Raw genomic sequence first — 14,996 nt, forward strand, 5'->3', positions numbered from 1 at the left:
AAAATATGTATGTTTACGAAGTCACATGTGTCGTGTTTCTTTTTGGTTAAACGTAACTGTTTTTTTTGTCTTCAAGCATAGCCTATGTGCTTTATTATTTCTGCAAATACATTGCAAATATGCAGTTGCCCAGATAGGCCTAATAACATTTACAGTTAAAGCCGATTACTATTCTGCAATGTACAATTAGTTGAGAAAATATAGATTTAATTAAATTGACATAGAAGGGATACAGATTCATTGATGTGTTGGGTATCTATATTTACAGTAAATAGTAACCAGTAAAAATAATACGCTTCGGTAAAAACAAAAAACGTTGCCCTTTTGCCCTGCCTACGTTTTTCAAGTGTGTCCTTCGATAGACACCGTAGTTCCTTGTTATGACTGCTATGTCAAGCAGAGGTTCGGCAACGCTGGTTGAGATACTCTTTGAATAGTTCTCTCCAGCGGTTCGTTTGAATTCCAATAATGTCTAATAACGGTATTCAGATTCCTAGACGTCTTCCTCTGCTCTTGACCCATGAAGGGGTCCTGTTACCCGGTTCCACCGTGCGGATTAGCGTCAACACTCCTCGGAACATGCAGCTCGTTAAGAGTCGGTTGTTGAAGGGGACTTCGTTAAAAAGTACCATCATCGGAGTGATCCCAAACACCAGAGACCCTGACCATGACACAGACGATCTCTCCCCTTTGCATAGGTACGGTCACCCTGTTATAACGCAACGAATACCGAATGTTATCCCTGTGATACATAGTGCATACCTAGTTTTCCAGATTGGATTTTGGCCAACCGAGTCATTAAAATACATCTGTGGATCCAAATAGATACTCAAGTAGTTTTCACTCCGGGACACCTGCTATAGATGTTTCATAACGTCTAGAAATGGCATATGCTCTGTCCTCTGTGTTGTGTTATTTTACTTGTGTTTACTTGTGTTATTCTGGTTATTATTACATCGAGCTGATGAGTTAGTTGATGACTTAACCACATGAAATGAGTCTGGCCTTTCATCGACAATTTGAAGTAACCTGCCATCCATTATAGAAACCTATTCCCCTGCCATGCTGGATAAACTTCAACAGACCGTGAAACGGACTTTAACCTAGAAGTTATCGATTTAACAACAGTGTTATCATATCAGTCTTGCTTACATTGTCAATACCTATCTTCTGTCAAAACTGTATGTATGTCATGCATGTTTCTCCAAGGCAATGTCATGTTATAGCCATCTTTTTGACCTTGGTAATCCGCATAACATGTGTTGTCCCTAATTGAATTAGAAGGCTTTCATGAGGAGTTCTACTTGTACTTTCAACATGCCTTTTCACTGTCCTATAAGCGTTGGCACAGCAGGACTAGCAGTGCAAGTGGTGGGGAGCAACTGGCCGAAGCCCCACTACACCTTGCTGATCACGGGATTATGCCGGTTTCGTGTCACTGCTCTGCTGAACGAACGACCATTTCCTCTGGCTGAGGTGAAATGCCTACATTTCCAGGCTCTTCTCAAACTGATCTAGAAGCCTAATCATTTTACATAGTTTTATAGTGATAAATGGTTAATCGAAACCATACCATTTTCTGAGGCTGTCATTTCGTAGAAAAGTCGTGTCAAGGATTTATAAAAATACCATTATTTGAAATGTGAATTCAGCAAGTAGTAATGTTAACACAATATGCAGTCATCGTATGTTTTGAGCACATGCTGGAAGAAGTGTGTTTGTTTGCTGAGGCCAATGTCTCCATGTTTACTTTTAGGTGGAGCAGCTGGACAAGCTGGAGCAGTTTTCACCCTCTATTAGCCTGGAGGAGACCGAGGGGGACAGGGAGCTGGGGGCACTATCTCAGGCCTTCTACCAGGCAGCTCTGCAGGTAGCTTCAGTGTGACTGTGGCCTTTAGCGGCTCTGATTTATAGGCTATCATCATACAGGGGATAAGCAGAGGTATGCACTCCCCTCATCAGTCAACACTGCATCACCGCATGCTGTCTGTGTTTGTGTGTAGTTGGTAGACATGCTAGACATGTCTGTTCCAGTGGTAGCCAAGCTGAAGCGTCTGTTGGACAGCCTGCCCAGGGAGACTCTGCCTGATGTTGTGGCCTCCATGATCCGCAGCTCAAACAAAGAAAAGCTACAGGTGTGCTCTCTCTCTCTGTCTGTCTGTCTGTCTGTCTGTCTGTCTGTCTGTCTGTCTGTCTGTCTGTCTGTCTGTCTGGCTGGCTGGCTGGCTGGCTGGCTGTCTGGCTGTCTGGCTGTTTCTCGCTTTCTCTCTATCAAGTATATAAACAATACAAATAAAAGCCCCTGTGCATTACTTAATAAGTGTGTTACATCACGGTAATTGCAAACAAGCGTTGTCAGATTTACATACAGACATTGTGGCTATATTATAAATTACGTGTATTATGGGGGTTGAGTGAGGTCAATAATGTTCACAAATCTTCACTGGTGTGTTCTCTTTCCATTTTCATTCACTCATCATTTCATATATTGTTATGTTATATTATTTACTCTTTAAATCCTCCATCCAATGTGTTGCTGCGTCCCATTGTGTGTGTCCCCTGTAGGTGCTGGATGCAGTGGGCCTGGAGGAGCGCTTCAGGAGGGCTCTGCCCCTGCTCACCCGACAGATAGAGGGCCTGAAACTGCTGCAGAAGAGCAGGAAGCCCCGGCCCGACGATGAGAAGAGGGTAACGGAGCACACACAGGCAGGCACACACCCGGGCAAGCACTCGTAGCACTGATCTGTCAATACAATCAGTTGTTGAGTTTGTTAGTACCCGAACCGCAGAAGGCCTCCGTTTACTGGTTAGGCCTTCAAATAAGAAAGAATAAGGTTAATAATAATTGCCCAGCATCTGATAAAACTGCCCTAGAATTGATCTGAAATGTCTCCAAAATGTATTGCATGGTGTCAAACAAGACTTTCTTTAAAAAAAGAGTTAGCTCCCCCAGCCTATACCCAGGAGAGTGTTTTATGGCTTCAAGTCGACTCTTTGTTCCAACTCCGCAGGTCTTTTCCGTGCGCAAGGTCGGGGTGCCGTCCGGGCGGCAGTTCTCCCTAGATGACGAGGCGGGGGAGGAAGAGGGGGATGACACCCAGGTCCTGGAGAGGAAGGTGCATGGGGTCAACATGCCTGAGGCCGCCCTCAAAGTGTGCCTCAAGGAGATCAAGAGGTGGGTGCTGCTCCTGTGGTCACAGCCTCCTGGGGAGCAGCACCTTTTATTGGTCCCTAGACTTCATGCGCTTAGAACATTACTATTTTTAAACGAGGGAAAAATCACATATTGCCTCTAAAAAAATAAGTATTTTAACTCTGGCCGGGGGATATCGTAGTCATTTGTGGTTCTGTTTGTGTTTATATTCAGACTGAAGAAGATGCCCCAGTCCATGCCTGAGTACTCCCTAACCATAAACTACCTGGATCTCATGGTAGAGCTTCCTTGGGACAGGAACACAAAGGGTACATTACACACACACGCACTCTCATTCACTCACTCACACGTACACACTCAAAAGTCCAATATCGTGGCTTAACTAGTGCAGACAGTGCAGTTCAAATACAATGTTAATCCTCACCTAACCCTACCCGATGCCCTGCATGGTTGAGTGTGCCTTCTTTCAACTCTCACGGAAGTAGATCTTAGAGCGGATGCTGCCATTTCGCTCCAAGCCATTACGACTGATGCATTCTCTGTGCAGACCGCCTGGACATCGGCGCAGCTCGGGTCCTGTTGGACAACGACCACTACGCCATGGACAAACTTAAGAGACGTGTCTTGGAGTATCTGGCAGTGAGACAGCTCAAAACCACGCTGAAGGTGAACTGTACACCCCTTTGCATAGTGCATGGTGTATATTGTATGAAGCCCACTACAATGTATGCACAGTAAATAATAGAATAGAATGTGTGTGCTCCATATGTTATGTTGATGTGTTGGTTGTGTTACTTAAAACCGTTTCAAGGGCCCCATCCTGTGCTTTGTGGGGCCCCCTGGTGTGGGCAAGACCAGCGTGGGACGTTCCATAGCCAAGACGCTAGGCAGGGAGTTTCACCGCATTTCACTTGGAGGCGTCTGTGACCAATCAGATATCCGGGGACACCGGTAAGCAAAATAAAGTTTTGCATTTTAGGGATGCTCTGGGAATATTTTAATCTCTCACATTATTGTACAAAGTAAACCAACTAGGCTTACAATGTTTTCAAAACAAAACCGATGGCTATGAAGCTACATTTATTGATTTTATTTTAAACTATGACTGTTGGAACATCCCACACTGCCCTGGTAAAACCAGACCAAAACTGCATCAAGTATTTCATCAATGTGTTGCTATTTTGTGTGACTTTCCCAAAATTCATTACCATGCATGGTAATGAATAATCTACTATGTCAACGAAGATCGAACACAATGTTTGTTTGTTGTAAACAGCATGTTTGTTGGTTTTAGGGAAAACCAAATATTTGTCTTGAACAATGTTTTTACAAGATTTGAATAAGTAATTACATTTGTAATTTTTTAGCAATTTGGTTGCGTATACCCTAAAAGCCAGAATAAATATCCATGTTGTTGCCTCCAAGTGTTTCAAACAAATCCGTTGTTTTTTCAGGGTTGAACCCTTGATAATACATATATTAAGAAACAAATACGATAACAAAGTATGAAGACTAAATTAATTGTTTACAAAAAAAAAAGCCAACATACAGTAAACAGTTCAGTGAAAAGATCGATGTACCTAATTTTCCTCATGTTCCTATTGGTCAGTCGGACATACGTGGGAAGCATGCCCGGGCGCATTATAAACGGTTTAAAGACGGTGGGCGTCAACAATCCCGTCTTCCTATTGGACGAGGTCGACAAGCTGGGGAAGAGTCTGCAGGGAGACCCCGCGGCTGCCCTGCTGGAGGTAGGACGGCAGGACCTTTGCCCTATTTAAAGTAAAACATCACACATGATAACACACAATAATGAAGAGAAATATGTCTCATTGGCCAAATAGACACAACATTTCAGGTCATCTGTTATATCTAGAAGATGTAGATGTTTAACAATATTTACAAAGTGGCAGTGCAACAGCTTTTCTGAAGCCAGTATTTTGTAATGGCCTTTTTACCTGCTGCCATCAAGGTCTTTAGAGGGTAGGTATGACCTTAACTGAGCCTGTCTGGGATATGTCCAAGATAGAGGGAGGTGAATGTTGCTACCACCGGTGCTTAAAGGCTAGCATGCTAATCATGTGCAAGCAACAGCAACTATCTACCTTTCCCTTTCCTCTCAGGTCCTAGACCCTGAGCAGAACCACAGCTTCACAGACCACTACCTCAACGTGGCCTTCGACCTCTCCCAGGTACTCTTCATCGCCACGGCCAACTCCATGGCCACCATGCCCCCCGCTCTACTGGACAGGATGGAGGTGCTGCATGTTTCAGGTGAGGCCAAAGGAATATGAACCATGGCCAATTTTCTTCAAGTATGAAAACGGTTCTTCTTGACGGGAGAAATTCAGAGAAAATAAGTATTTTTTTTGTGGACATCCCAAAAAAAAACTTTTTTTTCGGGATGTCCAATGCACACACATAGATTTTAGAACAAGTATTAACAAGGGGTTGATGTTGCCCTTTTTTCAAAGTTGTAAGTAAATCATGCACACCAATGTTTTTGAATGGAGATCTGAGGGAGCGCTATTGACTTAAAAGAATGTGGATTTTAATTACATTCAGTGGGGAAGGTCAGGGGTTTTATCAAGCAAGGTCAAATGCAGTTACATAGCTAATTTAAGAAAACCCTTAGATTATATAATTACACTTAATTAATTTTGCTGGGCACAAGAAAGAGTTAGAAAGCATGCTCTGCCAAAGCTGCAAGCTACACAAAACCTTATTGGTGAAATGTCTTAACAAAATTGTCAATAGATTTAAATCTAAATTCACCATGACCAAAACATAGGTTGATTTTGGTTGGATGGTCTCTTTTGGCTGCGGATAGTTTGTTTTACTACAAGGGACAATCAGTTGCAACAGTCCTTCCCGGTGACATTTTAACTTTCTGAATTCTTTGTGGGGGCAATTCAGCGCTTTTACGAGCCAGTGTCTTCCCATCCCATGGTTAATGAATGGAGTGGCTTGGTCTTGGTCCCTGCTGTTGGAGGGCTCCATGTGTACCTTTATCCTCCTCCTACTCCTCTGAATAAATGTCCCGGGACGTGTTTGGTGCGTAAAATTCGAAAACTGCCTTGGCTGTGCATGGTCCCTGTGCTCAAAACATCAGACCTGTTATTTTGACGGATTGATGGATTATAAAGTTGTGACTTGGAGACTTAGATGAGTTAAACCATGGATAGGAAGAATCAAACATTGTCTATGAAATGTTATTAAATATGCTACAAAATATATTGTATTGCTGCCAACTACTTGTAATACGTTGCGACAGAAAGGAAAGCATTGAGAAAAAAAAGAAACAAAGGTTGGTGTCAGTGGAGAAGAGAGCAGGGGAGAGCAGAGGAGAGGAGAAGAGAAGTGGAGAGGAGGGGAGAAGAGGAGGGGAGAGTAGAGGAGAAGAGAAGTGGAGAGGAGAGGAGGGGAGAGCAGAGGAGAGGAGAAGAGAAGTGGAGAGGAGAGGAGGGGAGAAGAAAGTAGAGGAGAGCAGTTAAGGAGCAGAGAGCAATGCTGGGGGGGGGAAAGTAGAGCGGTGGGCATTAGCCAGTGTGTGTTAAAAACTGGGGCGTTATAGGAAGGAAAAAATGTCTCATTCCTGGTCATTTCCTGTGGTACTGTGACCACTTGAGGGGTCAAATGTCAGTGGAGATGCTTATCTTCCAAGAGGCCATGCTCGTGTTGTGTGGCGGTCCGTGCTCTGATGTACCGTGGCTTGGAAACATCACAGATAAAGGGTGACCCCTCCGTCGCCCTGTCAATAAAAAAAAAGGAAAAGGACATCTAATGAAAGCGGTTAGATTTCATCAGTGTTTCTAGATAAAGAAAAGGTCAGACCTTCTCCCTGTCCCCACCTAGATGTGCACGGCTTCCATAACCAGATCATTTGAGCCCCATGTTGCTTATCAGGTATATTCGATTAGTCATTTGATTGAGTTGATACCAAAAGCCCTCGACTAATGCACTTTGCCATGAGCACCTGATTACTGCACACCACCGGATGTACAATCAGGATAATCATACTGTAGTTATTCTATTTTCTGTTTAAGTTGTCGTAATTAATATTACATTTCCGTACACAGTTACGGTACTTTGAGGGACCGAAAGCCAGGAAACAAGGAACACTTTGACCTGTATATATATAAAGCACGTAGTGGTGACAAATAGCCCAAAATATAACTTAAATCAAAATAATCTAAGATGGATGATAGACTTAACATAAATTTACCGAGCCATCAAGAACTGAAACCCAAGCAAGACCTACAATGTCCGGGAGATGGACTCAATGATCAGCTGCGTCTCTGGTTGGTCGTATTGATCTTTATTTTTGGGAAAGGCTAAATGAGGTTTAAATGGGGCTGCCACAAGTCATTTTGGGGTAACTGTAGCTCTTTAAGGATGCACTTGCACTAAGCTAAATCATTATGCAACGATGGAAGATATGGACGGGGGTATCTCCGTTCCAAAGATGGACTACTGAAAAAACATCTTGTTCATTCTTACCAATTTGTTTCCTGCATGCTTTATGAACGTGGACATTACTTCACATACACATTACACATACTACTTCATTGCCAAGGTTGGAATTGAAATAAAAAAGGTCATCCCATTAAGAATTGTTGCTCAAACTCACCCTCCTGTCCACTCATATTTATCTACATTAGTCCCCAATCATTATGATTGTATGGAAATAATTCTAGGTCATGTTGATTTTCTTTTGTTTTTCTTTTGTTTTTGTGAACAGCCGAAGGTGTGGCGCTTTAAATGCTGTCGTAAGCACTTGGGGGGTGGCATAGATTCCTCCAATCTGTCCAATTAAACACGCGTGCATCTCAACACTCTGTGTGGGCGAAACACCCAGCCCTCGCATACACATTATACAAGGGTGTTTGTGTATGTGGCATATACATTATTTGATTCCATGGACAAGTATGCAGGAGAAAGTCCCTTCAGTTCAACTTGGGTTTGCAAAGTTGCATCTAAGCGGACCACAAGACTATGAGAGTGAACCACACGGACACAGGGGAATCGGTGGGTTGAAATGCAGACTTATTGTCCATGTTCTTAAGTTAAGCAAACAAAGCACATCATCCCCACATTAACCTCAGACCAGCTGACCGGCGAAATTCCTGGATACCTCGGTGTCAGCGAGTCCACCGTGGACTCCACATTTGTACCAAAATAAGGTTGACCAATATCTGGTCATTCAATGGGGCCAACAATCTCAAATATATAAAGTGTGTAGCTATAAAAATAATGCCATGGTTGTCACATGATAAGGGCAAAGCAGGATTTAATGGTCCAGCTTGAAAATGTAGCTAATGAAAAAGAATATATATCCTCATCCCGATTCTTCAAGCTATAAGTTGATATAAATAGCTATAAGCTAATGTGTTTCTGTACCGCCCCCTCCCAGGCTACACCCAGGAGGAGAAGGTGGAGATAGCCAAGCGTCACCTGATCCCCCATCAACTGGAGCAACACGGCTTAACATCCGAGCATATCCAGATACCACAGGACACCACGCTGGATGTGATCCGCAGGTCACACGCGCGCGCACACACACACACACACACACACACACACACACACACACACACACACACACACACACACACACACACACACACACACACACACACACACACACACACACACACACACACACACACACACACACACACACACACACACACACAGATCACAGTGATTACAACGTCTGCTCCACAGCTGGACAGAGTGATGAACTGAGACACCTGTGGGACAGGGAAATGTACAATGTGCAAACATGGGAATACTGAACCTAGGTACTCTTTCACTAGATTGTCATTTAAGTCGGTGTTTTGGTCCAAATTTACTTAACAGTGAGGGAATTCAGATTCAGAGCAGGTAGGGGTTACGTAGAGGTGGGAGGTGAGCTCTCGACTCTAGTCCTTACATAATTCTCCCTGAATCTTCCTTCCCTAAAGCCTTGTTGATATTTATAATGTGTGTGTGTGTGTGTGTGTTTCTCTAGCTATACCCGGGAGGCAGGTGTCCGCTCCCTGGAAAGGACGATCGGTGCACTGTGCCGTGCTGTGGCTGTGAAGGTGGCCGAAGGTCAAAAGGTCACAGAGCCCGAGCACGAGAGACTAGACGGCTCAGCTCAAGAGGCGAGAGGTCAGAGCGCTGTCCGTCTGTCTTTTAGTCATCCTGGCTATTTACGAGGAGAAAGATAAAATACAAGACATTGGTGAAAAAGAATGTAGAAAGTTAAGTAAGTAAGTTAAGTATAGTTAAGTATAGTTAAGCACAGCTTGTGCCGACTATTTTGATATATATTTCTAAGTATTGAATATATATATAAAACTTTATGTTGCCAATTTAGGGATGCAGTCTGAGGCAGTCTTTATTAGTGGTGTACATGAACGTGTGCACACATTATTTCATTGATGTGAGGTGACAGGACCTATCTGCTGCCATGTGGCGCACCTCCTCCCCTTCAAAGGTCCCTAGGCTCTGAACACACACACACAAGCCCTTTTCGTGGCGTCTATGGAGAAAGGCTCTCTCCCACTTGCTCGCTTTCAGTGTGTGTGTGGGGGTCTGTGTGTGTCTGACTTTGAGGTTGTGTATGTGCATTGGTCGTCAAGTAATCCTGCAGTAAGTACTGTACCACAGGGCCGTGTACACAGACAGACATGAATTCCAGCCATAATTGTCCCCAATCAACCCCCATGTATAACAGAATAAAGAGTCACAAGTCACATGTAGATGAAAGGGAAGCATTCTTGGGCTCTTTCATTGTTTTTAGTGACGACAAACTAGAATGGAGAATCACAGGGCATGAGACTCTTGTATGCGTTGTAACGTGTGATGTAATGTGTGTGTTGGATGGATGGACTGACAGACACTGCAGCACCCCCGGAGAGGCCAATAGTGATCGACCACGTCGCCCTCAAAGACATCCTCGGTGCGCCGCCATTCGAGATGGAGGTAGGAGGGTGGGGGGGAGGGCATCAGAGGGCAGCCGCAGCCCACGGTGCGAGCAGGTTCATTCTGGGTTTGGGTGAGGAGTGAGCAAACCAACAACTAGGGAGGTCTTAATGATTTCAGAGTCAATTTGGTCAAATTTGGTCAAACAACTTTCCTTTTCTTCGCCTGGTTTTATTCCGTCTCTTTAATCTGCGCCGCTGTTCTTCCCTTCCTGCATTCTCAAGGCCCACATGGCATAGCTCCGCACCCCAGGCAACCCCTTGCTCGCCTTGGGTTCTCACAGTCAGCCCCCCCGCCTCCAACCCCTCTTCAAAGCCTGAGATTCCAAAGGCATGGTAGTAAAACAAGGCATATCAATCATGCCATCATGTTCTCCATCACAGGAGTCTCCCACAGAAGATGATAGCTTCTTAGGCGGCACACGTTTTTCAAAGTAAAAAAACGTGTGCCGCCTCTAACAAGTATTTGGAATGATAGTGCTGTGAGAAATCCCACTGGACAATGAGGTCAAACTGAGCCAGGCCCCACCAAAGACGTTTCAAGTTGATGTGCTGATTTATGCTTACCTAATGTGTTTCTTCTCTCTTTTCTGCCGTTCTTTTTGAGCAGACATAAATCTGGCCGGAGATGCATCGATACCACTCACTTGCACTTCGGCACCTTTAAGACATGATTTAATTATTTTAGACTTTAAGAACTTGCTTTTAATACTTGCCCTTAGACTTGCTATGCCCAGTTGTGGCTTTGGGCCCTGTCAAACTAACTTTGCAAATGGCTGAGTGCACTTTGTTGAAAAAGGTTGCAAAGTAGGAATATGTGCAGGCTGAAATCAAAAGAATGTTGGTGTCTACATGTCTAATCATTTTCATTAGTACAGCCCTGTTAAGTTGTCAGGATCAAAGAGCAGGATTAAGAAATTCACATTTTAGGGGCTAACTTGTTTCAATCCCTTTGAGGACCGAAAATCCTGTGTCACATGCACAAGTGGTTGTGAATTAAGTGGATTGTCCATAGACTCATGTGTGAAACTGCCATTGAGATAAAAACATTTGACCTATGCTTGGTTTCCTGTTAACTGACCATAATCAGGTCAGTCAACAATCGGGTCATTCAACCCTAACCCTGATTATTTGGGATTTATCACCAACAAATAAATGTTGTTGGCCATATGTTGCCCCCATCTGGACAGAAATTGTACTGCCCGGAAAAATACCTTATCTGAAATTTTTGAGTTGACCCTTGATGACCTGGTTAGCATTCTTCTACAGAATCTTCTCTCCCACATGTGCTGTACAAAATTTGCACGTCTGAACGGCAAAAATCATAGTACTAATCTATTAATGTATATATAACTTTACACATCTTTACTGAATATATCTACTGGTAAGATTTATCGGTTGCCATGTTATTGGTCTCTGAACATTTCTAAGTAACTACTGTTAAACATTACACTGTTAACAGAAGTGGGTATTAGATCAGTATTCAAATAATCTTGTGCTTCAAAACATTCATAATGTTCAAATTTAAGAAACTGCAATTGGTTTTTCTGATACTTCTCTTCCACTAGAGGGCGGTGGCAGATCTGCTTGCATTAAACACCAGACTTATCACATCCATATGTCCGTGCCTACCCCTAACATGCTGCTACAACTAATTATCACAGCTTTGTTGCCGGGCAGAATCATGGACAGATCATGGAAGCAAAATCTCTTTGTGAAAATGTATATATATATATTTTTTTTTTTCAAATTGTATTAAAATATATGATATGCAAATTATAAAATAAATTCTGAGAGCACCAACCATATTTGTTTTGTTTGTCCTTGTTGCTAGGTATCGGAGCGCCTCACGCTGCCTGGCGTGGCGCTAGGCCTGGCCTGGACCCCTATGGGGGGGGAGATCATGTACGTGGAGGCCAGCCGCATGGAGGGGGAGGGCCAGCTCACCCTCACGGGACAGCTGGGGGACGTGATGAAGGAGTCTGCCCACCTGGCCATCAGTTGGCTGCGAGCTAATGCTAAAAACTACCAGCTTACCAATAGTAAGCATGCCCTGGTCACACAATCCCTGAAATACACGCACACACACAAAACCAAACCGCTTATTCCATTACGTGTGTGTGTGTTTGTGTGTGTGTATGTGTGTGTGTGTGTGTGTGTGTGTGTGTGTGTGTGTGTGTGTGTGTGTGTGTGTGTGTGTGTGTGTAGTGGTGGGGGGACCAGACCCGCTAGACGGCACAGACATCCACCTCCACTTCCCTGCTGGAGCGGTTACTAAAGACGGACCCTCTGCCGGCGTTACCATAGTAACCTGCCTGGCCTCACTGTTCAGCGGGCGATTGGTCAGGTCGGACGTGGCCATGACGGGGGAGATAACGCTCCGAGGACTGGTGCTGCCGGTAAGAAGTCTGTTCTGTGGAAAACAAATGTGGGCTTTGATGCGTTCAACCTCAAAGCAAAGCATCAGGGATTCTAGTGTTTCACATGCGGCCAGCCTTAGCCGTGAGGGAACTCCCTTCTCTAAGGTTGTCTCACGCAATTATTTGGAGCGGCCCGAGTTGCTGAAGGCTCATCTGCTAAAAGCCTAATACAGAGTAAAAAATACAGTTAAAAAAAAGTTTGACAGAATAAAAACAATTTGGAGGTCTGGGTCCGTGCCTTCCTACCCGATGTCACACGCCGTGTGCGTTGCTCTGTTTGGGAACCCAGGTGGGCGGTATCAAAGACAAGGTCCTGGCGGCCCACAGGGCCGGGGTGAAGCGCGTCATTCTTCCCAGGCGCAACGAGAAAGACCTGGAGGACATCCCGGCCAACGTGCGCTCCCAGCTGGACCTGGTGACGGCGGGGAACCTGGAGGAGGTGCTGAACGCAGCCTTCGACGGCGGCTTCGCCAGGGCGGCCAAGACCCCGGAGCATTCCCGGGTCACCAGCAAGCTGTGAACCCCACGGCAGCCGGACCCCACGGTTACATACCCAGACTGTAAACTCTGACTTTTTGGTTGGGCCTTTACTTTGGAAGTCTTAATTCCACCGGTAATTAGTTTGATTGACGTTGCGGTTGTGGTGTCCTTTGAAATCATGGAGTAAGGTTTTGATTGCGCAAAACATCATGGCTAAAACATTTTGCCTATGCAATAATGGACATCTTTAGTTGCAATTATCGTTTAAAATAATATTAATGCTTTTAAAAAAGTGACCAGTTTACTCAAACCTTGCTATTCTCAGTAATACTGCCTACCTATTCAAAGCTAGTTGAAGTTGATTTTGTTAAAAATAATTATAGTGGCAATGTCATTAAATAGCTATCATGTTGATATATCAGTCATATTCATTTAGTTGATTTGGTTCTTGTATGACATTGAGATTATTTTGATTCAGATAACTTTATAAAGGCTGCAACTCAGTCGACATACGAAAAGGAGATCATTTAGCTGACACTTTTTTCCCAAATGGACTTGCAGTGGATATTGAAGCAGCCATCCATGAGCAGGTAGGGCGATCAAGGCTGAGCCCCATTAGGATGTGGATCCATCTGACCACCTTCTGGCTCGGAGTCAAACACCATTAATACCTTACTATCCTTCCTATTCAAATGATACTGCTATGATCTCAAAAGTCTTGTTTTCCCTAACTATATCAATAAAACTGAATAGGTTCATTTTTAGTAGGTTTTATACAAGGAGACCTGTAAGTAAATGAGATTGGTGTAAAGGTTTCTGCTGAAGGCAATGCAACATTTGGTCGACGTTATTGATGTATTGGTTTTACATTGGGAGCTAACATTTGCTACGCGAGGGTCTCCCTTATTGAATGAGACCGTAAGCCCTTGGTTGGTCAATACCAGGAGGGTCCGTGTACACATATTTGAACTTTCTAGTCAATGTTGGATACAGTTTTACGGTTAATTTTGGCGAAGGGCTACGATTTAATTTGAGGGTTAGGTTTTAAGGTGTTTTCTGGTTCTCTGGTTTGGTAATAGGGTTTTTTATGTTCTTGTTTTCCAACTTATTTCCCTCACTATTTTGTGATTTTCTTTCTCCATGATGAAACAATGTCTTAGGGAAATGGTTGAACATAAAGCTTATGCCATTCTAGGATAAATTAATACAAAAATATATATTTAAATAAATATATTAAAATGAGTTTTGGGCTATTCTAGTATGTTGGATGCATAGTGAGGGAGCTTCCTCACGCTCAGCATCTGAACAAGAAGTAGACTGAAGGGGGACGGAGAGAGCAATGAGCACTGAAGGAGCTGTACAGTTCAGACGGTATTAACACCCTGAAATGAGTCAAATGAATGTCACCTGTGTGACACCTTTGTTGACAGGCCACTCTCTTCAGAAAACTGAAATCTGTTGAAAAAATGTATTCTTTTTTGAGGAACAATGGCTATTTATATACTACTCTTGTACCAAGTGACAAGAGTTTAAGCCATAAGATTATCTTGGCGAGGTGACCGAGCATTTAGTTGATCACTCAAATGTTCCATGTCTTGAAGTGTTTGTCTAATATCCATTTTGATTGCTTCCTATGGTATTTTGTTTTATTATGGCTAAAAATTAAATATACTGGTCATCATGAAATAATTTAATCCTTTCACACTTTTAACATATGCAGCAAGAATTGACAGATTTAAATATGTCACATTACACAGATCGAAGGCAAATATATATTGTCATGATGGCAATAATATGAATTCAAATTATTATAGACATGACCTTCTGCATACTATGTAAATGCTTGGTAAATTAGGTTGTATCCGTAGAGAACCAAATTTAAAGATGTTATAAACCTATAATTTTTTAAGCTTTATCTATCAAAAAACATCAATGTCCGCCATCAGAAGACAGTAGATAGGAATTTTAAGA

At 43.3% G+C, this 14,996-nt stretch overlaps 1 protein-coding gene across 1 annotated transcript; it reads left to right on the plus strand.

Annotated features, from left to right (window-relative positions):
* Positions 1–397: 397 nt before the first annotated feature.
* On the plus strand, positions 398–14,704 carry lonp2 (lon peptidase 2, peroxisomal). The gene is made up of 17 exons (XM_079743348.1): positions 398–698; positions 1,341–1,476; positions 1,757–1,870; positions 2,004–2,135; positions 2,566–2,688; positions 3,012–3,175; positions 3,368–3,462; positions 3,702–3,820; positions 3,966–4,105; positions 4,764–4,905; positions 5,278–5,428; positions 8,568–8,694; positions 9,168–9,310; positions 10,041–10,126; positions 11,960–12,167; positions 12,334–12,524; positions 12,835–14,704. The coding sequence occupies exons 1-17, from the start codon at positions 469–471 to the stop codon at positions 13,063–13,065; spliced, it is 2,532 nt and encodes an 843-aa protein (XP_079599474.1). The 5' UTR covers positions 398–468; the 3' UTR covers positions 13,066–14,704.
* Positions 14,705–14,996: the final 292 nt, after the last annotated feature.

Source organism: Pollachius pollachius (assembly GCF_949987615.1).
Source record: "Pollachius pollachius genome assembly, chromosome: 9".
NCBI lineage: Eukaryota > Metazoa > Chordata > Actinopteri > Gadiformes > Gadidae > Pollachius > Pollachius pollachius.

Coding starts and splice junctions, on each gene's coding strand:
- lonp2 (XM_079743348.1), top strand. CDS start 469: ATGTCTAATAACGGTATTCAGATTCCTAGACGTCTTCCTCTGCTCTTG. Junction 1,871..2,003: donor TCTACCAGGCAGCTCTGCAG/GTAGCTTCAGTG, acceptor GTTTGTGTGTAG/TTGGTAGACATGCTAGACAT. Junction 2,136..2,565: donor CAAACAAAGAAAAGCTACAG/GTGTGCTCTCTC, acceptor TGTCCCCTGTAG/GTGCTGGATGCAGTGGGCCT.